At 45.3% G+C, this 23,767-nt stretch overlaps 1 protein-coding gene across 1 annotated transcript; it reads right to left on the bottom strand.

The window, feature by feature from the left end:
* Positions 1-5,842: 5,842 nt before the first annotated feature.
* On the bottom strand, positions 5,843-6,820 carry LOC128833738 (olfactory receptor 52M1-like). Its single transcript, XM_054021842.1, has one exon. The coding sequence runs from the start codon at positions 6,788-6,790 to the stop codon at positions 5,843-5,845; it is 948 nt and encodes a 315-aa protein (XP_053877817.1). The 5' UTR covers positions 6,791-6,820.
* Positions 6,821-23,767: the final 16,947 nt, after the last annotated feature.

Below are 23,767 nucleotides of genomic sequence, written 5' to 3'. Positions count from 1 at the left end.
GGGCACCTCTGAATGTCCCCTTAATAAAATCACCCCATTTCAACCAGGTGACCGTGAATGATATCACTCTCCTGAGGATAACAAAGAGAGATAAGGAATGGATATTGTCTGCATGCCAGCAAACACCGGGACCATACGCTGCCATGCTTTGTTATGCAATGATTCCAGACTACGTGCTACTGGCCTGGCGGTGTCCTACCATGGCGGACGGGATAAGGCAGCCCTCCCCAGAAACCTTTTGCAAAGGCTTTGGGAGTACATGAAGGAGAGCTTTCTGGAGATGTCCCTGGAGGATTTCCGCTCCATCCAAATACACGTTAACAGACTTTTCCAGTAGATGTACTGGCCGCGATTGCCAAGGCAAATTAATCCTTAAACACGCTTGCTTTTAAACCATGTGTAATATTTACAAATATTTACAAAGGTACACTCACCAGAGGTCTCCTGTGTGCCCTGAGGGTCTTGGGTGAGTTCGGGGGTTACTGGTTCCAGGTCCAGGGTGACAAACATATCCTGGCTGTTGGGGAAACCGGTTTCTCCGCTTCCTTGCTGCTGTGAGCTACCTACAGTACCTCCATCCTCATCTTCCTCGTTCCCCGAACCGTCTTCCCTGTGTGTTTCTCCATTGACGGAGTCATAGCACACGGTTGGGGTAGTGGTGGCTGCACCCCCTAGAATGGCATGCAGCTCCGCGTAGAAGCATATATTGAGGAGATATATATACACACATACAGAGAGCATAAACAGGTGGGAGTTGTCTTACCAACTCTGAGAGGCCAATTAAGTAAGAGAAAAAAAAAGCTTTGTAATGATACCTTACAAGAAACCTTTTGCATGAAGCATATTCCAGTTACATTATATTCACACTCATTAGCATATTTTCAGATAATCATATGGAGTTCAACTTCACAGGGATGCTTGGATTTTTTCCATGGACATAACCCTGGGGTTGGGAACTAGCTCCATAGAGGGCTGGTCAACTTGCAAAGTCCACATGTTATGTTTCAAAGAGGAGTTAGAAGACACGGTGGCTATTGAACAATCCAACCTGTCCAAGCAGAAGGCCTGGTATAATAAAAATACTTGGATATGTCTACCTATGATAAAACATTTGATGGTGTTGTTACATCTCATTATGCAACATTTGTTGCTAATGGTAAACCTTATAACAGAAAATTTGGTACTGATGGTAAACACTATGAAAAGGTGTAACATGCATGATTTGGCAGAAAAGCTTTGGACATGCTAGGAGTAGCAAATAAGAAGCCCTATGGGGATACTGCTTCTCAGCTAACACCTGTAAACAGGGTCAAATCTGGTCACAGAAGGGAAACCATAATAAACCTGGTCTGTTGTGTGAAAGGAGAAACTGATGCACACTAGCTCATGGCATTGATGAATATCTGTATTGAGTTATCACCAGGTGGAAAAGCACAATGTTTAACAATGCTGCACAGATGCAAAGAGAAATTTTCTAGTGATCCAGAGAAGGCACACTTGCTGACTAGAGATCACTGGGCTGAGGTACAAAGTGTTCAAAGGCAAACAGAACTTTGCAAGAACACCTGTGGGTAACACCACAGTGTTCACAACACTTGGGAATTGTATGGTCAAAAACAAAAGAGAGCTTTGGGCACACTGCCTCCATCTTAGTCAGAGATTAACACTCCTACACTAAATTAAGGGAGGGTGACACTGTGTGCCCCAAAGCAACACCCTGGCGCCCCTCTATTTACCATGGTGATATTATTATGGTGTTATTTAAATGAAGTATGTCATGTAAGATATCAATGGAAAAGTTATGATTTGCTGATTATCATTTTTGTACCTAAAGATATGATCTGTGACCATGTCCTTTGACACTGGACACCATTTTGTGGCTTTAATTTTCTAATAACTCTGCTGGGGACTTTTGCTTGGGAAAATGAAGTTCCCTCCACAAAGCAGAAGTATGAGATGTGGAAGAAAAATCCTCATTTGGCTTCACTCCCCCAACAACTCTACACCTGGAAACACCTTAGAACAAGGACTGATGTGGTTCCATGCTGTAGGGGTTAGTAGTCTGTGTATGAAATATTGGTGAATTGTTTGTACCATCAGGGTGAGACATGGCTTGATTCAAATCCTGTCTAGTGTATAGAATTTATAATGTGATTCTGTTTATTTCTTAGTAACCAACTTTGAGCTGTAGGCTATTACTTATAATCACTTGAAATCTATCTTTCTGTACTTAATATATCTGTTTTATATGTTTTACTTATGACAGTGTGTTATTTGAAGTGTAAAGGTAAGTCTGCTCAGGAACAGGGGCTGTTGCATTGTCTTCTCCATATTGAGGGGGGGGATGCACTGGGCAATAAACATACACCGGTCAGGCTTCTGTCCAGGGAAAGATGAGACAGCTCTGTGGTCCCAGGCTGGGGAGCTGTGACTAGTTTTTTTAACCTAAACCAGTGTGTTAGACATGTAAAAGGAAAATCTGCTCAGGAAAAAGGGCTGGTGCATTGTCCTCTTCACACCGAGGGAGGGGCAGACTCCTGTGTAAGAAAATTCATGCTTCCAATCAGGGCAAGATGGTACAGCTCTGGGTCCTGGTATGGAGAGCTGGGGAGAATTGAGTAGAATCTCTCAATTTTTGGTTCATGATTGGCTAATGAAAGAATTCATGTAACTGAGCTGTCTCTGTCCCTCTTTGTGTATGGCTGTGTAAGTACATGACCTGGAAAGGATTGCAGCTTCTCAGAGCCTCACAGTGTGAGAGGGGGGCCCAGAGAGCTCAGCAGAACCCATGTACCAGGTTACACCCTGGGGAAGTTTGTCACAACAACCCAACATACAGGCCCTGCTAGGCCCTGAGTCCATTACCCTTTTGTCATGTGCTCAGTTACTGGGGATATGCTCATAGTGACTTTCCTTTGCTAAGTGTTTTAAAGATCCTTCAATGAAATGTGCTACAGACTACGATGATAGTTACTGCTGTAAATTACTGATCCATGATATCTTAGCAATAGTCCCATGTGCCAGTAGAAAGTTAGGATTTACAGTGGAGCAACAGCCAACTTCCCAGCTCCCCAGCCTTGCACCCCTGCTGCAGTAGAAACCCAGAATTACACTATCTTGCACTGCACAGAGATTGGTACTGTGCAAGTTCATTAATATAGTTTACTTCCCCCCAGTACCATGATGTAGGGAAGCTATGCAACAGCTTTTCTTTCCTAAGCTGAGATTTTCCCAGACACTTCACTCAAAAGTCAGGTTAGGATAAAACATAAAGCAAGTGTATTAATTAAAGAAAAATTGACTTTAAGTGATTATAAGTGATAGCAAACAAATCAAAGCATATTATATAGCCAATAACCAAAACAGCTAACTAAGCCTCATTTACTAGATATATTGCTAATTCAAATCCCATCTCTCACCCTGACTGATGATACAAGTAGTTCACCAAGCTTTCATAAACAGCCTAGAAATCCCTTCAGCCTAGGACCAGCACTTCCCCCAGTTTAATCTTTGTTCCTCTTGTATTTCCAGATGTTCTCTTGTGTGGGGAGTGAAGACAAGTGATGATGGCACTCCCCATCTTTTATAGTCTTTTATATGGTGGGAACCCTTTGTTCCAAGCTAAGTTCCCAGCCCAGTTTGTTGAGAAATACAGATACCAAAATGGAGTTCAGTGTCATATGGTCTGGTCACATGACCTTACATTCCGTACTCAGTCATAGCAACCATAATTCAGATTCTGGCTGAAACATTGAGTCCATTGTCTTTGCTGATGGGCCACTAGCACAGTCTAGCCTCTTCATTATTGTGTCAAAAAGACTAGCTGTCGGTGTTTCCAACTTCACAACGTCTTTCAGTAACACATATAAAGTTTTGCTATGTAACTTCACATACAATGATAATGTTAGAGATGGAAAGAAGGAACTGGAGGACCCAGAGGCGGATTGAGTAAACGGACTCCTTTATTGCAGTTCTTGTTCCCCTTGACCCAGTTGTCGAGTGAGTACCAGGTTAATCACATTACATATTAATTTAGATAAAAGAGAGTAAATACACACATTTGCTACAACACCCCCAAACCGTTCAGTAATATGAATGCCCATATAATGAATAGTAATAGCCATATCATGCATATAATAATACCTGCCCCTGTTTACTGTTTACAGCATTAAGAATATTGCACAGGTGCTTTTAACTTAAACACATGTTTCTTTACAACAATTGTAACCACAACTTCTTTTAATCAGCAATTTACAGCAGGGGGAAGGAGCCATGACCCTGAACACATTTATGTAGCTGGGAAAAAGAAGGGAGAGGAGGGATACCACTACTTCACACAAAAGATATTCTTTAGACAACTACATTTCTTATGCAGCTGCAACACTTATCTATTCTTAACGAGCAAAAAAAAAGGGAGGGGAGTGTAGCAAACTTTATCTATCAAGCAAGGGATATTGCTCACCTGTGCCATACTCCCCTATTACCATGGTAACGGTTACCCAGGTCTTTACTTAACCCTTACATTCCCCAACACTCCCCTACTCTCTTCAAAGAAGGGCCCAGGCACACCTCTTTCTCATACAGTAGCCAGTGGGCCACTCGGCCTGGAGACTCTGGCTACAGTTAGCTCGATACGTTGGTCCACTAGTCATACTACAGGGAGATAGGAAAGGCAGGTCATTGGAATGGGTAGGCCACAGAATTTACAAGTATGGCTTACGGGGAGAGGCTAGGGCAGCACATAACTTTAAACATTCCTTGAATACGACTAATAATACAATTAATACAAATAATATCCCTACGACATAGGTAATTTGACTGAGAAGCGAGTGAGAGTTAATTAGGCCTGTTTGAAGGGCACAGGCTACATTCATTCCTTGGAGGGCTTGGGCTTTGAAAACCTGCATTTGGCATTGGCTGACCTGTAGCTGCCTTAGCAACTGTGTTAAAAAGTCACAGTTTATCCAGGTGGCTTCTGTTATGGCCTTAGTCCAGTTAAGTTTGTTTATATTATAAGTTCATTGAATGTCCACAGAGAAATGGGCTATTGTCCAAACCAACTTAACCACGTGGTATGGAATCAGGCAGTATGCACTGGTTTGGTTATTTAGAGCAATGTGTTTTACAGACTCATTTGTGCACCAGCGTTCAGATAGTTCCCAGCCCACACCCAGTGTAGGCACCCTGCCTACTACAGGGCCCCAAAAGTGAGGAACAACAGGGAGCTGAAGCTGAAGAAAGAAGCCAGACAAAGGTCTCTGCCCTCAGGAATTTGTAGTTGAGCTTTAGGGCTCACAAGCTGTATGATGCACAGCCTTACCTGCCTGTCTCACAACTCTGCTCCCAAGCCTCAGCTACTTCTGTGTGGCTTCCTGGCTTCCCTCTCTGCTCCTGAGTGGCCTGTGGGCCCCAGATCTTGGTCATCACAGCTCTCACTACAAGCTCCTTGTCAGGCTATAGCAGATCCCATCCTAGCGCCGGAGCAGAGGGAGCCCAGTTGGGAGGGACGGAGGCAGAGCTGATCCAGTGAGTGAAGGGAAACATAGGAGGGAGCAGGACTTGGGGGAATAGGTGGGGTAGGAGGCAGAGCCTTGAGGGAATAGTAAGAGAGGGCACAGGACCCTCAGGGGACCAGTTACCAGAAATTAGAAAGGTGGAAACCCTATGACTTAATGAGTTGTACCCAGACCGATTCCCCACCTGACAATGCACAGTAAGGACAGGAAAGGGTTTAATGTCTCTCTGACTGCCCAGTCAGTAATTCAGAGAAGAGGCCAAGCACCATGTCATCAGATAGCTCTTTACGGACTCGGTCAGAGAATCAGGGGATCAGGAGAAAACTTTAGGTGCCTTTATGAGTAAAGAGCCGGAGCAGCCTGTCCCGGATTTGTTTGGTCCTCACGCCATAGATGATGGGGTTTAGCGTGGGGGGCATCAAGATGTATACATTGGTAATGAGAACGTGGAAATGCAGGGGAACATTCTGGTGAAATCGGTAAGTGAGAGAGAAGAAGAGACTTGGGATGTAAAAGACTAAGATGGAACAGAGGTGTGAGGTGCAAGTCCCAAAAGCCTTGAGCCGGGCGTCCTTTGTGGGGAGGCTGAAGATGACCCTGAGGATCTGGATATAGGACATGACAATAAAAATCACATCCAGACCCATCACACAGAACTGAACAAAGAGTCCGTAGTAACTACTGACACGGATGTCGGCGCAGGCCAGCTTCACCATGGCCATGTGGGCGCAGTACGGCTGAGGGATGACGTTGGTTCTGCAATATGGCCACTGCCTCAACAAGAGGGGATAGGGCAATACGAATATGCCGCCGCGCAGCACTAAGGCCAGGCCAATGTTAGCCACCACCGGGTTTGTCAGAGTGGTTGCATGTCTCAGGGGATCACAGATGGCCACATAGCGATCAAAAGCCATGGCCACAAAGATCCCAGACTCCATCCCTGAGAAGCAGTGAAAGACATACAACTGGGTGAGGCAGGCACTGAAATTTATCTCCCTGGAATTGAACCAGAAGATGCTCAGCATTTTGGGCAGGATGGACGTAGATATGACCAAGTCGGTGACGGCCAGCATGCAGAGGAAATAGTACATGGGCCCATGGAGGCTCTTCTCCATCTTCACAATGAACAGGATAGTGAAGTTACCCAGGATGGCTATGGCGTACATGATGCAGAAGGGGATGGAGATCCAGACGTGGGCTGCCTCCAGGCCAGGAATGCCCAGCAGGATGAAGATGGAGGGGTTGGTGAAGTCAGTTGTGTTGGAATCTGACATGGTGTAAAGTAGAAAGTGTTGAACTCTGAGGCAGAACTGTGTCTCCGCATGTACCCTATGTTTCACTGAATTCCTGTATGTGCCCAAAGTCAAGGGAGATGGTCACAATACAAATGCCTAGATGGAGAGATAATGTTAATATGAGAAACTACGTGCACTACTGGAGTGTGTTCTCATGGTTGAGGCAGATTGGTTGCTCTTCACACACTGAAAAATAACATTTTTATTATTCAGAGAAATGTATTATGAACAAATGACCCTATTAATGCTAATTCCATATTTTATATTACTCCATATGTCAATAATGTCGTGATGTGGGAAATATTAATAGGCACCAGCCGGAAAAATATTAGTGTGGATACTGGTTATGCATTATTGTTCCTTAATGCAATTAGAGCCAGGCTAGAAGGTGCATGCTGTAGGGAGTTGCACACTCACCTGGTGGCTCAAAGTCTGAGTGTAGACCAAAAGCAAACCTTTGCCAAGACATGTGCTGGTGAAAACATCCCAACTAGAATAGACCTCAGGGAAAAGACCAGAGTGTCATTTAGAGCAGTTCCATGGAAACACCTGCTCATTTGCAATGTGGGCCAAGACAAAAACAATCTTGGGATACATAAGGAATGGGATGGAGAATCACCTGCTCTGGACATGCGATCAGTTTTGGTCACCCAGTGTCCATAAAGGATACAGCTGATATATAAGGGGTTTATGAGACACTTTGTGCTTCAAAAGGGTTAACTCCAGCAAGCTGAGGCAAATTATCAGCAAAATTGATTAGGAGGGAAAATTTAGACAGAAAAATGTGAATGAAAATTGGGAGTTCTTTAAGAAGAATTTATTAGATAGAAGGCATAAATCGGGCAGGAGGAGTACTATATAACAAAAGGGGAAAAGGGAAAATAGGAAATAATACAGATTGGAAGTTATGGAAATTAATGAGGGATAAAAATATCATGGAAATATCAATTATTGGCGGAGCTAAATATCAGAAAAAGGAGGTCATTAAGTATATTATGAATGAAAGAAATCCTAGAAAATGTTTAGGATGATTCCTACAGGAAGAAAGGAAACTTGTTTATGTTGGAGAAAAGGTAGATGTGTTCAAGAAATAGTTTTGTTCTGCATTAGGAAAGACGCTTACATTAGGAGATGAAATACTTTCTGGTCCATTAGCATCAAGAGTTGAACACCAGAATTGTAAACTGACTAATCAATCACACATCTCACTGTGAACCAGAAGTCCACAATCAGGCAGCAGAGACTGCAGAAAGAAAGAAAGAAAGAAAGAAAGAAAGAAAGAAAGAAAGAAAGAAAACAGTTCTCTGTTAAACATAAATTATAAAAAATAAAGGTAATGTTGAAAAAAAAAGATTTGACAGGGTAAGGAAATAATGGAAAAGCTGATATTTGATTAGTTCAAAAAAAGTTTGGAATATAATTAATGCTGTCAACAACACAATGGATGGAAAACCGGTCTTGTGACATAAATCTCATTTCATTCCTTAATAAGAGTAGGCTTTTGGCTGATCAAGGGAACCATGCAGATGCAATAGACTTTGATTTCTCTAAGGCATTTGATTTTGTAGGGGAAAATAATGAACACAATATCAGTGGAGCACATATTAAATGGGCTAAAAACTGGCTAACTGACAGATCTCAGAAAGCAGCTTCAATGGGCCACTGTCAGTGAATGGAGGCATTTCTAGTGGGGGTTCTGCAGGGATCAGTTCTAGGCCTGATGCTATTCAATATTTTAATCAATGATCTGGAAGCAAATAGAAAATCACTGCATATAAAATTGTGGATGACCCAAAGATTGGTGTAGTGGTTACAAAGAGGAGGCCAGGGCAGGCATACCAAGTGGTTGGGAGCATTTGGTGAGCTGTGCCCATGCAAACAAAATGTTCTAATACAGTCACATGCAAAGTTAGCGTCTCAAAACAGGGAATGCGGGCCCGGCCCTCAGACTAGGGCACTGTATTATGGAACACAATGACCCGGAAAAGGATTTAAGAGTCACAGTGGAGCTCCCAGTTTCAGGCTGTGGCCAAAAGGGCTGATGCGATCCTTGGATGCTGTCAAGGCTAAATCCCCACTCTGTCACTTTGAGTGCAGAAGGTGGGGGCCTGCAAGGATTCTAAACATTAATACTGGCCATTGTAGGCTTGTATTAAACTCCCAAGGTTACAACTTTTCTCTGACCTTGGCTTGGCAAATGATGCCACCACCCAAATGCAAAAAAAAAAACCCCAACAACAAAAAAACACAAAACCTTGGACCCAGGAAGCAACACTTGGGAATTCCGGGGAAGAGCTAAGAAAGAAAACAAAGGAAATTAGCTGTGCTACCTGCTAATCCAACAACATACACAAACCTCTTAGGACACGAAATATCCAGTCCTGTTGTTAAAAACAAAATGGAAAAAAAATGCATCTGGAACCTAGGCTTTTGCTAGGATTTAAAAGAAACAATTACAAAAAGTAAGCACCCAAAATAGCTTTCTTGGGGATTTAGCTTAAGGGTTACAAGCAAACAAAAGCATCTGGGGCTAGGATCACCTCCTGAGGTCCCTTCCAACCCTGATATTCTATGACTATATGATTCTATGACTGAGGAGATCCACAAGCCAAAATAAAAAAAATAAAATAAACCTAATCGCGTCTATTTAAACATTCCCTGTCCAATCATTTCTTCTCGGTATGGAAGATGAATTTTTATACCTGCTTCAAGCCTTACACAGAATTCCTGCTGCCCTTTGTTCCCCTCTTTCATGGAGAGAAACAACATACAAACAAAGGAAGTTCCCCCCCCCCATTTTAAAAAGTTCAAGCCCTGCCATTGGCTCTTTTGATCAGGTGGCCACTCCTTTTCTTTATCCTCGGGAACTTTGTTAACCCTTTACAGGTAAAGAAAGCAGAGAAAAGCCACCAAGAGGGACTTTATAGCTAACTGGCCGGCTGGGTGTCCATAAAATGAAGCTACCACCTCCCAGCTTCATTTATTACAGATGCATAAACGGGGTTGGTGAGTTGGAGCAGTGGAAGGATTTTACCTCGGCACATGGCATTGGTGAAAACTGACTGTCCAGACCGGGGTTCATATGTATAAAAGGATGTTGAAAAATTGGAAAAGGTGTAGGAAAGAGCCACATAAATGATTTGAAGGTGCAGAAAATGCTGGAGAGTGAGAGACTTAAGGAGCTTCATCTATTTATCTTAAATAGTAATAACAGGCTCTGTAATCTAGCGGAGAAAGGCAGAGCAAGACCCAACGGCTAAAAGCTGAAGCCAGACAAATTCAAGTTGGAAATAAGGGCCAAAGGTTTAGCACTGAGGGTGATTAACCATTGGGACAAACTGTGAAGAGAAGTGGTGGATTCTCCAGCTCCCCATGTCCACAGATCCAGACTGGATGCTCTTCTGGGAGATCTGCTTGAGGACTTGTCTACACTTGAATTGCTGCAGTGGCATTGCCATAACGTTTCAGTTGTAGACACTACTTACACCGACGGCAGGGGTTCTCCCATCAGCATAGGTAATCCACCTCCCTGAAATGCGATAGCAAGGTTAGTGGAAGAATTTGTCCATTAACCTCATTCTGTCCACACGGGGGTTAGGTTGATATAGCTACATCTCTCCATGCTTTCCAGGAGATTAAAGTCAGATAGCAGCCTTCCCTCCCCCCGTGAGACCATGCCTGGATTCTGTTGGGGGGGAGTGGGGCCTGGGGGTTTGCAGCATGGAGGGGATGGGAGCCAGAATGTCTGGTTTCTGCTGGGAGGGAAGTGGGGTCCGTGGGAAGGGCAGGGAGCCAGGATGCCTGGGTTCTTCTGGGAGGGGACTGGTGTCCGTAGGAGGGCCTGGGAGGCATACTCGCAAAACTGGATGACTGGGCAACCAAATGGCAGAAGAAATTTAATGTTGATTAATGCAACGTAATGCACATTGGAAAGCAGAATCCCAAATATACATACACCTCTACCTCAATATAATGCTGTCCTCGGGAGCCAAAAAATCTTACCGCGTTATAAGTGAAACTGCGTTATATCGAACTTGCTTTGATCCACTGGAGTGCTCAGCCCGCTCCGCCCCCCTGGAGCACTGCTTTACCACGTTATATCTGAATTCGTGTTATATAGGGTCACGTTATATAGGGGTAGCGGTGTATTAAATGATGGGGTCTAAATTAGCTGTTACCATGAGGGAAGAGATCTTGGAGTCATTGTGGATCGTTCCCTGAAAACATCCGCTCAATGTGCTACGGCAGTCAAAAAAGCGAACAGAATGCTGGGAATAATTAAGAAAGGGATAGATAATAGAACAGAAAATATCATATTGCCTCTATATAAATCCATGGTACGCCCACATCTTGAATACTGTGTACAGATGTTGTTGCCCCATCTCAAAAAAGATATATTGAAATTGGAAAAAGGTTCAGAAAAGGGCAACATAAATTATTGGAGATATGGAAAGGCTTCTGTGTGAGGAGAGATTAATAAGACTGGGACTTTTCACCTTGGAAAAGAGACGGCTAAGAGGAGATATGATTAAGGTCTATAAAATCACAATTGTTGTAGAGAAAGTCGATAAGAAAGTGTTGTTTACTATGTCTCATAACACAAGAACTAGGGGTCACCAAATTAAATTAGTAGGCAACAAGTTTAAAACAAATAAAAGGAAATATTTCTTCTTCTTCACACAATGCACAATCAACCTGCGGAACTCCTTGCCACAGGATTTTGTGAAGTCCAAGACTATAACAGGATTCAAAAAAGAACTACATAAATTTATGGAGGATAGGTCCATCAATGGCTATTAGCCAGGATGGGCAGGGATGGTGTCCCTAGCCTCTGTTTGCCAGAAAGTGGGAATGGATCACTTGATGATTACCTGTTTTGTTCATTCTCTCTGGGGCACCTGGAACTGATCACTGTTGAAAGACAGGATACTGGTCTAGATGGACCTGTGGTCTGACCCAATATGTTCTTACCATAGAAAATCAAGGTTGGAAGGGACCTCAGGAGGTCATCAAGTCCAACCCCCTGCTTAAAGCAAGACCAATCCCCAACAATTTTTTTTGCCCCAGATCCCTAAATGGCCCCTTCAATAATTGAATTCACAACCCTGGGTTTAGCAGGCCAATGCTCAAAACAATGAGCTATTCATCCCCTGCTATGTTCTTATGTTAACAGCCAGAGCCCTGAAATGCCAGAGGAGGAAGTGACAGTCTCTGTGTATTAACACACATCTGGCTCCTAAGCTCTTTACTCAGTTCTTACTCCAAGGGGAATTTTTGCCTTAGCAGGGACTGAGCAAATTATGGGCCACAGCGAAATAATTTGGCTTTGTATTGTACATCTACTAACACCTTTCATCCTGAAGGATCCCCTGTGTCACTGAAATATAGCTGCCTCGGGGCCGAGGGCAATCAGCTGTTGCAAGTGGGGTTTCACAAAAAAGAATGACATTTTGACAAATCATACTGGATGAAACACATCCCCTGTGGCAAGAACCTTGGGATATTTAATGGCTGTGCAGTGCGAACAGGACAATAGACTTTCTCTCTATCACATCCACCCATGTTGCCCTAGGTTTGTTGAGTAGGTGAGCTCCCCAGCAAGGGATGGGTACCTGTGAATCCTGAGACAGAAGTGTCTTCCCTGGGAATCCCTCTCAGGTATCCGTGTCTCACACCTTTCTTATGTCAGCATCTGCAGCAGCATCCCACGCCGAGAGCCAACACTGTAGTATGAACTGTTTATAATATAGCCCTTTGAAATCCCAGTGGGCTTCACTCAGCCTCTAGGGGAGAAATGGCATCTGGATGTAAACAGGCTGGAGACTGGAGATACTCTAGCCAATGTCTCTGTTTACATTTATATGCTTCTGTGCTCTTTATCCAGGTTTAGGAGTAAACAGTAATTAATGGACCTTCCCAAAGGGAGATGAGAACATTCAGGCTCTGTGCTGAGTGGGAGAGGAATTGGCTGCTCCATATATTTGTTTATATTTTAAAATTATAGTTGATTAGGAAGAAAATGCGGGATAATGTATAGATCTCTATACCCTGTAAATGGCCAGGATGGCTGGTTGGATAGTAGACAGACAGATCTGGAGAAAGGTGACTGAGGGGAGCCATGAGCATTTTCTGGAGACACACAGGGCTGTCACTAAGATATCATAAATCAATAATTCTCATCAGTAACTATCATCATACTGTGCAGAACCTTTCCTTGAAGTGTCTTCAAAACACCTAGCAAAGGAAAGTGACTATGATCATATACTCATTATACAGATAGGTAAACTGAGGCAAAGGGTGACATGACTTGGTGCAGGTCACACAGAGAATGACAAACTGAACCCAGGAGTCCTGATTTTCCTGCCTTAACCACCTTTGGCACGTGCCTGTCCCCAAGTTTCATGATGCCTGCCAGTCCTGGGTCACATTCTTGCAACTCTCAAATTCACCCTCCCCGATCTGTATCCACCCCACTTCTTGTTATCACTGCTACAGGCACACTCTCTTCTGGCTCCCAGGGCCATGGGGGTGCCTCTGTTGCAGCCCGCTTGGCCTCTGCATCGGCCAGATTATTCCCTTTGCTTAGGGGTCCTGTTTTCTTGTGTGCCTTTACCTTTACCACATGGATCCGTGTAAAACGGTGATTGAGCTCCTCCACTCGCTTCCACCAAATAGCATGCTTGATTGTGGAGCCATCTGTTGCCCTGAAATGATTATCTGCCCACCATGTCAGCATTAATGTGGCCCCACGAAATACATAATCTGAATCTACTACCACCCAACATTCTGGCTCAAATTTGGGATCTACTTCATTTAAAGCTGTTAGCAAGGCTGCCAGTTCTGCCTCCTGAGCTAACCTTGCTTCTAGTGAGAAACCAATGGTGCTGACTGTCTCATTTCCTCTGATTCCCACAACAGCTAAGCCTGCAGTTTTCGGTCCCCCCTGATACCTACAACTTCCATCTAAAAACCATACCAGTGTCCCCTCCTTTACCTGATTGGGGTTAGCTGCCAGAAACACCTGATGTTGGGTTTTACCTGGGCTGGCTTCACATTGGTATGGGGTGCCAGCCAGATGTAATCCAGCTATCCAGACTATGGGTTCCTTTAACACTTCTGCTTTAATGTTTTCTGCCGGTAGAGCAAGCAACTACTTGGCAATACGCTGCCCACTCACTTGTCCCTGTAAGATAGTATGCATGTTTAACAGCCGCAGGGGGTCATGATGAGATTGGACTATTACTTTCTACATTCCAGTGAGGTATCTGAATTTCCCTACCCCCCCAGTAGGTGCACAACAGCACCTTTTCACACCACCCATACTTCAATTCCACAGCACTCAAAAGTCGAGAGGCAAAGGACACAGGTTGGTCCTTTGCACCATACTCCTGTGTTAATGCACAACCAATGGTAGTGTCAGATACCAAAGGATACACATAAAAGAGTTTCTCCCTATCCGGGGAGGCCAGCACTGGAGCACTGGCCAGGTTTTCCTTTAGTACTCTCACTGCCTCAGTATACTCTTCTGACCACTCCCAATTTGAGGCTTGGGTTAGGTCAAATAGAGGCTGGTCTATTTCTGCATAATTGGCCACAAAATCCCTGCAAAATCCAGTCAGACCCAGAAAACTTTGCAAGCTTTTAACATCCATAGGCAGTGGCAGGGACTGGATCAGTTGCACCCATCCCTTATCGATTTCCCTTAGAATCATAGAATCATAGAATATGAGGGTTGGAAGGGACCTCAGGAGGTCATCTATTCCAACTCCCTGCTCAAAGCAGGACCAATTCCCAACTAAATCATCCCAGCCAGGGCTTTGTCAAACCAGGCCTTAAAAACCTCTAAGGAAGGAGATTCCACCACCTCCCTAGGTAATGCATTTCAGTGCTTCACCACCCTCCTAGTAAAATAGTGTTTCCTAATATCCAACCTGGACCTCCCCCACTGCAACTTGACACCATTGCTCCTTGTTCTGTCATCTGCCACCACTGAGAACAGCCGAGCTCCATCCTCTTTGGAACCCCCCTTCAGGTAGTTGAAAGGAGCTATCAAATCCCCCCGCCCCCATTCTTCTCTTCTGGAGACTAAACAATCCCAGTTCCTTCAGCCTCTCCTCATAAATCACGTGGTCCAGACCCCTAATCATTTTTGTTGCCCTCCGCTGGACTCTTTCTAATTTTTCCACATCCTTCTTGTAGTGTGGGGCCAAAACTGGACACAGTACTCCAGATGAGGCCTCACCAATGTCAAATAAAGGGGAATGATCATGTTCCTTCTGCTGGAAATGCCCCTACTTATACAGCCCAAAATGCCGTTAGCCTTCTTGGCAACAAAAGCACAATGTTGACTCATATCCAGCTTCTCATCCACTGTGACCCCTAGGTCCTTTTCTGCAGAACTGCTACCTAGCCATTCGGTCCCTAGTCTGTAGCAGTGAATGGGATTCTTCCGTCCTAAGTGCAGGACTCTTCACTTGTTCTTGTTGAACCTCATCAGGTTTTTTTTGGCCCAATCCTCTAATTTGTCTAGGTCCCTCTGTATCTGATCCCTACCCTCCAGCGTATCTACCACGCCTCCCAATTTAGTGTCATCTGCAAACTTGCTGAGAGTGCAGTCCACACCATCCTCCAGATCATTAATAAAGACATTAAACAAAACCGTCCCCAGGACCGACCCCTGGGGCACTCCGCTCAAAACCGGCTGCCAACTAGACATGGAGCCATTGATCACTACCCATTGAGTCCGACGATCTAGCCAGCTTTCTATCCACCTTACAGTCCATTCATCCAGCCCATACTTCTTTAACTTGGCGGCAAGAATCTGGGACACTTCCACTTCTAAGTAGGTCACTCTTGTCTGTCCCATCTGAGCCTTTTTTCCCATTGACCTTCAACCCTGCTCTTGCCAAAGCTTACAGGATCTGCTCGGTTAGTTCCCTGTCTTCCTCCTCTGTCTGTGACATTAGCAACAGGTCGTCTACATATTGTATGCACCTTGCTGAATCCATCCCCTCCAGAGCCTGTCTCATGTATCTGTGAAAAATTGCAGGGGAGTCCCGATATCCCTGAGGTAGGACTGTCCAGCAGAATTGTCTGCCCTCCCATGTGAATGCAGTTTTATACTGACACGAGGTAGCTAGGGGCAGAGTCCAGAACCCATTCGCTATGTCCAACACAGTGAAAATTCAGAATCGGGGTCCAATGTGGGCTAGCATTTGAGGGTACGCTGCCACTACTGAGGCTGGTGAACTGGCCAGAGCATTTAGTGCCCTGTAGTCCACAGTGAGGTGCCAGGTACCGTTTGGCTTTCTCACTGGCCGCACAGCAGCATTACAAGGGGATGCAACTGCTCTAATCAGTCCCCTCTGTTCCAATTCCCCAATAGTTGCCCCCACCTCTGCCAATGCCTCCCGAGGAATAGGATATTGTTTCTGTGGGGGGGTCCCCTCCCTCTAGCAGTACCTCCATGCTGCCCCTACCACAATCCAGGTTATCCATAGCCCACACAGGGATGTGTTCCCACCCTGCCGGGAGTGGTGGGAGGGCATGTGCTGCTTTAATGGTCATAGTGGTTATCCTCATAGGAATGGTATAGCCCTGACCATCCTGCGTCTGCCCTAGTAAACACACCCAATTGGCTAAGTCCAGTACAAGTCCCAGTTTGTGGAAGTCTCCTGCCCCCAACAGATTAAGCATATCATTACAACCCCACATAATCTCCCCTTCTCCCCAGATTCCTTTGATTTGTCCCCGTCTCAGGGTTAACTGTGTCTCCCCTCCTGTTGCCCCTACAATTGTCACAGATCCTTCTGACGGCCTTCCATGCCCCCATGTGGTTAAACTAATGGCTGCTCCAGTGTCTATCAAAAATCCCTCATGGGACTCCCTTTGATCGCCCCCTGGAGCCTGGGGCGACCAGATGCATCCCGTCCTAAACTGAGAACATGGACAGGACGCCTCCCAGGGCACCCCTAAGTTGCAGCACCCACATCTGTCCCTCCCACTGGTTCACTGGGGGTGGGGCGGGGCAGGGGTCCTGGCACCAAAGACATTCCTGTCTCCAAGCAAAATGGTGTGTCTGGCATTTCAGGCAGTGCCAGTCCCCTGGCCTCTGGGGCCACGTTTCCCCTGATCTGGTAAGATCCTGGGTAGTCAGTCTAGACTGCAGTCTGTGGATTTGTTGCTCTATAGCTGCCCGCTCATCCCTGACTGCCCCCCCAAAGCCATGACCTTGCCCTCTACTTCCTCCCCTATGGGCTGACCCACCCCTTTCCACCTTGTACTGATCCCCTGCAGTAATAACATGGACCGGCTCTCCCCTCGATGCATCTGCCTCCACACATCTGCCTGTTCCAGAAACTGGGCTAGCGGACTGGGAGCAAGTTCAGGGTGCTGCAACCTTAAATGCCCCACAAACTGAGGATCGCTCAGCTCCAACCATTTCTCCAGCAATTCCACACCCCTACCCTGCTCCACACCCCCACCAGATCCTGGTGCCCCTGTCTGGGGTATCACCCATGGACCGTCCAGGGGATCCACCCAGCCCCGTGCCCATGCCTGTATGTGATTAAATGCATCCTGTCCCGTTTCCCCAGGGATTCGCTTAATCTTATTCATCCCCGCAATACGAGAGTACACCCCAAACAACTGTTTTGCTACCTGTCCAGGGATTAGATATGGGTGTGCCACTCCTGCCACATTGATTCCTAAGGTGCCCCGTCCCAAAAGACTACACCATATGATCACCTGGTCCTCATGAGTTTGACCCTCCATCCCCCTGCCCACCTCCACTAGCCACAGCACAAACTGATCCCAGTCCTCCCGGGGTACATTTCCCAAACGGCCCAGTACTGCCTCCCGGTCCTTCAGGGACAAGGGGCGGATTTCTGCCTGTTCTACTACTTGTGGGGCATGATCCCCCCATCCTGCAACTGGGGCCACTATTCCTGCCTCCTGTAGTTCCTCCCAGGTAGCCTCTCTCGCAGGGGCTGTAACTGTAGATCGCTGGCTTACAAAGTCCACTGGCAGTGTTGGGTAGAGTGTTTTTTCAGGATAGGGTGGTGGAGGTGTCTCCTTCAGCTCCATTAGTGGGGCGTATGGTCTGGGGTCCCCAAGTCCATTGCTCCCATGTTTACATTAATACAATTCCTCCTCTAAGTCTCCTACGCTTCCCAGCAATTCATCCCTCTTTCTCCGGATTGCCTCACAAGACTCCTCTGTCCGTGCAGCATCCCGTGCCTTCAAATCCGCTACCTCTGCTAAAATCCATTGCTGATCCACAATCCCCTCCAAATCCTTCATGTGTTGGAGGAGATTGGCATCCCTTTACCCAGTACGCCATCCCAGCACACAAACCTTGTAATACCATTCCCTTTTTTCTACATTCCTTTCCCTTGGGGTCTCCCAAAACCTCCCCCATCTCCTTCTCAATCTCATCCCAGGTGGAACCCTGCACCTGGTATGGGCCCTGATTCTTCCTTATCCATTTGTTCAAAAAATCCGTTACCCCAGCTTGCCAGAACCTGCAACTACCACCATGAGAGTTAACTATACCCCCTCCAAGCAGCTGCGCGGACTGTTGGGGAGGGGGACTTACAGGCTGCCACTCACCTATCCGATGCGATGTATCCGAGTCACGGCACCAAGATGTTAGAGAGCTTATTCCTTCACTCTCACATTTCCCTGGTCCTTCTCGCATGAACAGAGAGCAACAATACCCGGAGTCCAAAGGTGCAAACAATTTGACGTTTATTGGGGTGAACTTCCTGCAAGCTTAAATCCAAGTTCCTTTTTCCTTATTTTTGAATCCCAACTTACTTCCTGTTTGCCCCAATTTATATAGTAATATTCTTAGGTATACCTTAACCAATCATTCTACTAAAATTTACCTAACCAATCCTAACGTATTGTAACATGATTAGCTAACCAATTATATTCCACTACCTTAATTAGTTTACACCCAGCAACATTAATTATACAGCAGACAGAAACAATCACAGAACCAGACAGAGACCATGCAAATAAACATACAAAACAATACAGAAGTGAGGATTTCACAACTACATCTATACAGACATAAGGGTTTTCCAGCTGTGTCTATTGATAAGTGAGTTCTTACCAGACAGAAAACTATCAATCTAAGTTTCCTTTTACATCTTCTAGGCTCTTCCCTTTCTCTGGAGGTGACAGAAATATCAGGACAGGATTGTGTTCCTAGCAGCCCCTTAGCACCTTATTTCCATGTGACTGGTTTGGGATGTGAGGATGTGACCGTTTATTTCCCAGTTTATGGCTACCTCTGCTCCCTAGCCAATGGCCTTAGCCTAAGAACAGGGCCTCAGACTGTCACAGTATGAGAAGGCTCTTACACATACAGAAAGTGATTTTGATTCTTTCTTTTATACCTCTATAACTAGCTACGTGATAAGAATACACCTAAATTCTTAAAGTATAGGCCTTTGTAGACAGGCCTGAATATCTATATCCTAACAGCTTGTATCACTTTTCATTAAGCCTGTTAGAAGACAAGGCTCCTATCAGAGGCATCAGTAGAAAAAAAGGGTACGGCCAGAAAAGTGGGGGCGCCTGCAGGGGCCGCCGGAAAAAAAGGGGAGGGACCTGTAGGAGGGCGCACCGACACTGGGTGGCACGTGACCCTCGTTGCCGTCCATACTGGCACCTCTGACTCCTATATTTCATCAAGGAGTATCAGATTTGAACCAGCATGCAGACATTTAAGAAGGCAAGTCAAAGAATTCCCCTTCACAAGCATTCAGGTCTTGAGCAGTCCAGGCAAACAATGCATATTACAACAAAGCTTAAACGTGTTCTTCATAATGATTTAAAAACAACACTAGCAGCGTATTTAATTTTAAAAACAGCAAAAATATCCACCTCCCTTTCTATTTCATATAAGAAGTCTTGAAGTTTAAATCTCCTCAGTGTGATAGATATGCTTGCTTTGATCTGCTTATCTCTTGGAAGTCCCCAAGGCTCTAGGCTGCTGGCCCCGTGCTTTCTGGGATCTGTCCACCATTAGGGATTTTTTCCTAATAACTCCTGTAACATTTTGTGAATCCCCAGGGGTTCACGAACACCAGTTTGGGAACCACTGCTCTACACCCAATAGTCAGAACACTTAGTGTAATCCTGATGGGAATATAAACCATAGTAATAATTGCACTAATGGGAATGTGTTCCTACAAGCAACCTCAAATCAAAAAAAGCCAAGTTACAACACCAGGCTCAGAAAGGAATGGAACTAGCTATCAACACTGCCATCGTAATGAATAATATTTATAAGTAATAATCAAATGCTTATTAATGTTCTAAAGCAAATATTTGTACTTACAGAGTTTGTAAGGACTGTTGGACATTAGTATATTGGAATACCCCACGTTTGTGTCTGTGCATCCATGTGTGTATGTGTGTGTTCATGTGTGTCCATGTATGTGTGTTTGTGTGTGCATGTGGGTCCATGTATATGCGTGTGTCATAACTATAAAGGGAAGGGTAACAGCTCTCCTGTGTACAATACTATAAAATCCCTCCTGGCCAGAGACTCCAAAATCCTTTTACCTGTAAAGGGTTAAGAAGCTCAGGTAACCTGGCTGACACCTGTCCCAAAGGACCAATAAGGGGACAAGATACTTTCAAATCTTGGTGGGGGGAAGGCTTTTGTTTGTGCTCTTTGTTCTGGGGGTTGTTCGCTCTTGCGACTGAGAGGGACCAGACATCAATCCAGGTTCTCCAAATCTTTCTGAACAAGTCTCTCATATTTCAAACTGGTAAGTAACAGCCAGGCAAGGTGTGTTAGTTTTTATCTTTGTTTTCTCAACTTGTAAATGTACCTTTTTGCTAGAGTGTTTATCTCTATTTGCTGTAACTTTGAACCTAAGGCTAGAGGGGATTCCTCTGGACTCTTTAAGTTTGATTACCCTGTAAAGTTAGTTTCCATCCTGATTTTACAGAGATGATTTTTTTCCTTTTTCTGTAATTAAAAGCCTTCTTTTTAAGAACCTGATTGATTTTTCCTTGTTTTTAGATCCAAGGGGGTTGGATCTTGATCCACCAGGAGTTGGTGGGAGGTAGGAGGGGGGATTTTTAATTTCTCCTTGTTTTAAGATCCAAGGGGTTTGGATCTGTATTCACCAGGGAATTGGTGAAGAGTCTCTCAGGGCTACCCAGGGAAGGGAATTAGCACATTTGGGATGGTGGCAGCGGACCAGACCTAAGCTGGTAGTTAAGCTTAGAAGTTTTCATGCAGGCCTCCACATTTGTACCCTAAAGTTCAGAGTGGGGAAGCAGCCTTGACAGCGTGCATGTAGGATTGTGTGTGTGCAGACCCACTATATCTCAGCCCAGCGGTTTAGCACCCTCCCCTGGAATGTGGGTGACCCAGATTCAAATCCCTGCTCCACTGAAGGTTTATTTGTACAAAGTGGAAGAGCTCCAGACAGAGGGCAACAAAAATTATTTGGGGGCTGTCCAGTCCAGATCTGTAGACATGGGGTTTTGGAGAATCCACCACTTCCCTTTGCAATGTGTTCCAACATTTAATCACCCTGAGTACTAAACATTTGGCCCTTATTTCCAGGTGGAATTTGTCTGGCTTCAGCTTCCAGCCATTAGGCTAATCTCTGCCTTTCTCCACGAGATTACAGAGCCAAATATTACCCATTGTTTTCTCCCCATGAAAGTCTCTGCTTGACCGTCTTTTTGATAAGATAAATAGTTGAAGCTCTTTAAATGTCTCTTAGAGAGATGATGCCCAGACACTCAACCTGTGACTCAGGCTTTGAGAGGGAACTGTGTAAATAATGGGAGGGAAGCAGTCACTCATGACATCCTTGTGAAAACTATCTGTGTCTCTTTAAGACAGGATGTAGACTCTGCTGAAGAAATGGTTGCCCGTGAAAATGCTAATGACCCACCTCACAGAGCGGAGGAGTTACCTTGGATTGGTATGAAACAGAAAACAGCTATGAAAGAGCTGCTTGCAGAAGACACACCTCTTAGAGCTGAGAGCACCAAACACAACTCCCTAAGAAAGGGGAGTGGGGAACCTCCCAGTGCTGGGAGTGGGGAGCACAGGGAAAGCCCAAAATGAAGAAGGGGTGGATTTTTTGCATAGCCATACTCTGGGGTTGGTAAACAGCTCCACAGGGGGCTAACCAACACAGAAAGTCCCCTTACATCTTTATCTCACTGGACCCTGGCATACCAAGCCCTCAAAGATGATCTTAGACTGAGTTCCCTACTGAAAAGGACTCTGGGGGGAAAGGAAAAGCAGTAGTTAAATACATGTTATGGTTTAGGAAGGAGTTGAAAGACACAATGAGTATTGAACAAACCAAACTGTCCAAACACAAGGCGTGGTATAATGAAAATATTTGGAAATGCCTACCTGTGATAAAAGATTTGGTGTTATTGTTAAATCTCATAATGCAAAATTTGTTGCTAATGATAAATGTTATGACAAAAAGTGACAAAAACTGTTGGTACTTATGGCAAACCTATGAAAAGGTGTAGCAGGCATTATTTTGGGAGAAAGCTTTTGTACATGCAAGGTAATCAACAAGAAGCCATATGTGGTTACTGCTAACTCAGCTGTTCACAGGCTCAAAGCTTGCCACAGGAGAGAATTTATAATATAATGGGTCTGCTGTGTGGAGGGGGAAACTGAGGCACAACACCTCATGGCGTTGATGAATATATGTATTGAGTTATGACTAGTTGGAAAGCACAATGGTTAACCATACTGCACAGGAAGAACACTTGTTGACTTTTGAGATCACTAGGCTGATCTACAGGAACTCCTCTCTTAACACTGTAGTTATGTTGCTGAAAAATGTGACTTTAAGCGAAACGATGTTAAGCGAATCCAATTTCCCCATAAGAATTAATGTAAATGTGGGGGGTGTAGGTTCCAGGGATTTTTTTTTGCCAGACAAAAGACACTCTCTACACACACACACACACACACACACACAGAGTGTATGTTTTAAACAAAATAATTAATACTGTACACAGCAATGATGATTGTGAAGCTTGGTTGAGACGGTGAAGTTAGAGAGTGGAAGAGGGTGGGACATTTCTCAGGGAATGCCCTACTGCTAAATGATGAACTAGCACTCGGCTGAGCCCTCAAGGGTTATAAATAATAATGGAGATATCCTATCTCCTAGAACTGGAAGGGACCTTGAAAGGTCATTGAGTCCAGCCCCCTGCCTTCACTAGCAGGACCAAGTACTGATTTTGCCCCAGATCCCCAAGTGGCCCCCTCAAGGATTGAACTCACAACCCTGGGTTTAGCAGGCCAATGCTCAAACCACTGAGCTATCCCTCCCCCCCATTAACCCATTGTTGTTAATGTAGCCTCACACTCTACAAGGCAGCACGAATGGAGGGAGGGGAGACAGCATGGCAGACAGAGAGACACACCCTGCGTGTGTGTGTGTGTGTGTGTGTGTGTGTGTGTGTGTGTGTGAGAGAGAGAGAGAGAGAGAGAGAGAGAGATGCACATTTTCCCTTTAAGTACACTGACCCCACTCTTAAGTACATTGCCTGCTAAGTTAATCAGCAAGCTGAGATGCAGCTGCTGCCAGGAAGCTCCCTCCGTCCTGAGCCCTGCCGTGTGTCCCCCCTGCTCTATGGACATGGGGTAAACGGGGTTCAGGAGCAGGGGGAAGGGGGACTCCCTGACATTAGCCCTCCTCTTCCTCTTCCTCCCCTCCCCCCCGGCACAGCAAGCAGGAGTCTCGGGGAGCAGCTCCAAGGCAGAGGGCAGAAGCAGCACATTGCAGTGGGGGGAGGGATAGCTGAACTGCCGACAATTGCTAGCCTGCTGGGTGACTGCCGCACAGGGAACTTAGTGGAGCGGGGAGCTGATAGGGGGCCTGGTGGTCCACCCTGATTCCAAGCCCCCACCAGCTAGCTGCAACAGCCTGCTCTTCC

Source organism: Malaclemys terrapin, chromosome 1 (assembly GCF_027887155.1).
Source record: "Malaclemys terrapin pileata isolate rMalTer1 chromosome 1, rMalTer1.hap1, whole genome shotgun sequence".
Taxonomy (NCBI): Eukaryota; Metazoa; Chordata; order Testudines; family Emydidae; genus Malaclemys; species Malaclemys terrapin.
This window is presented reverse-complemented; position numbering and strand designations above follow the sequence as displayed.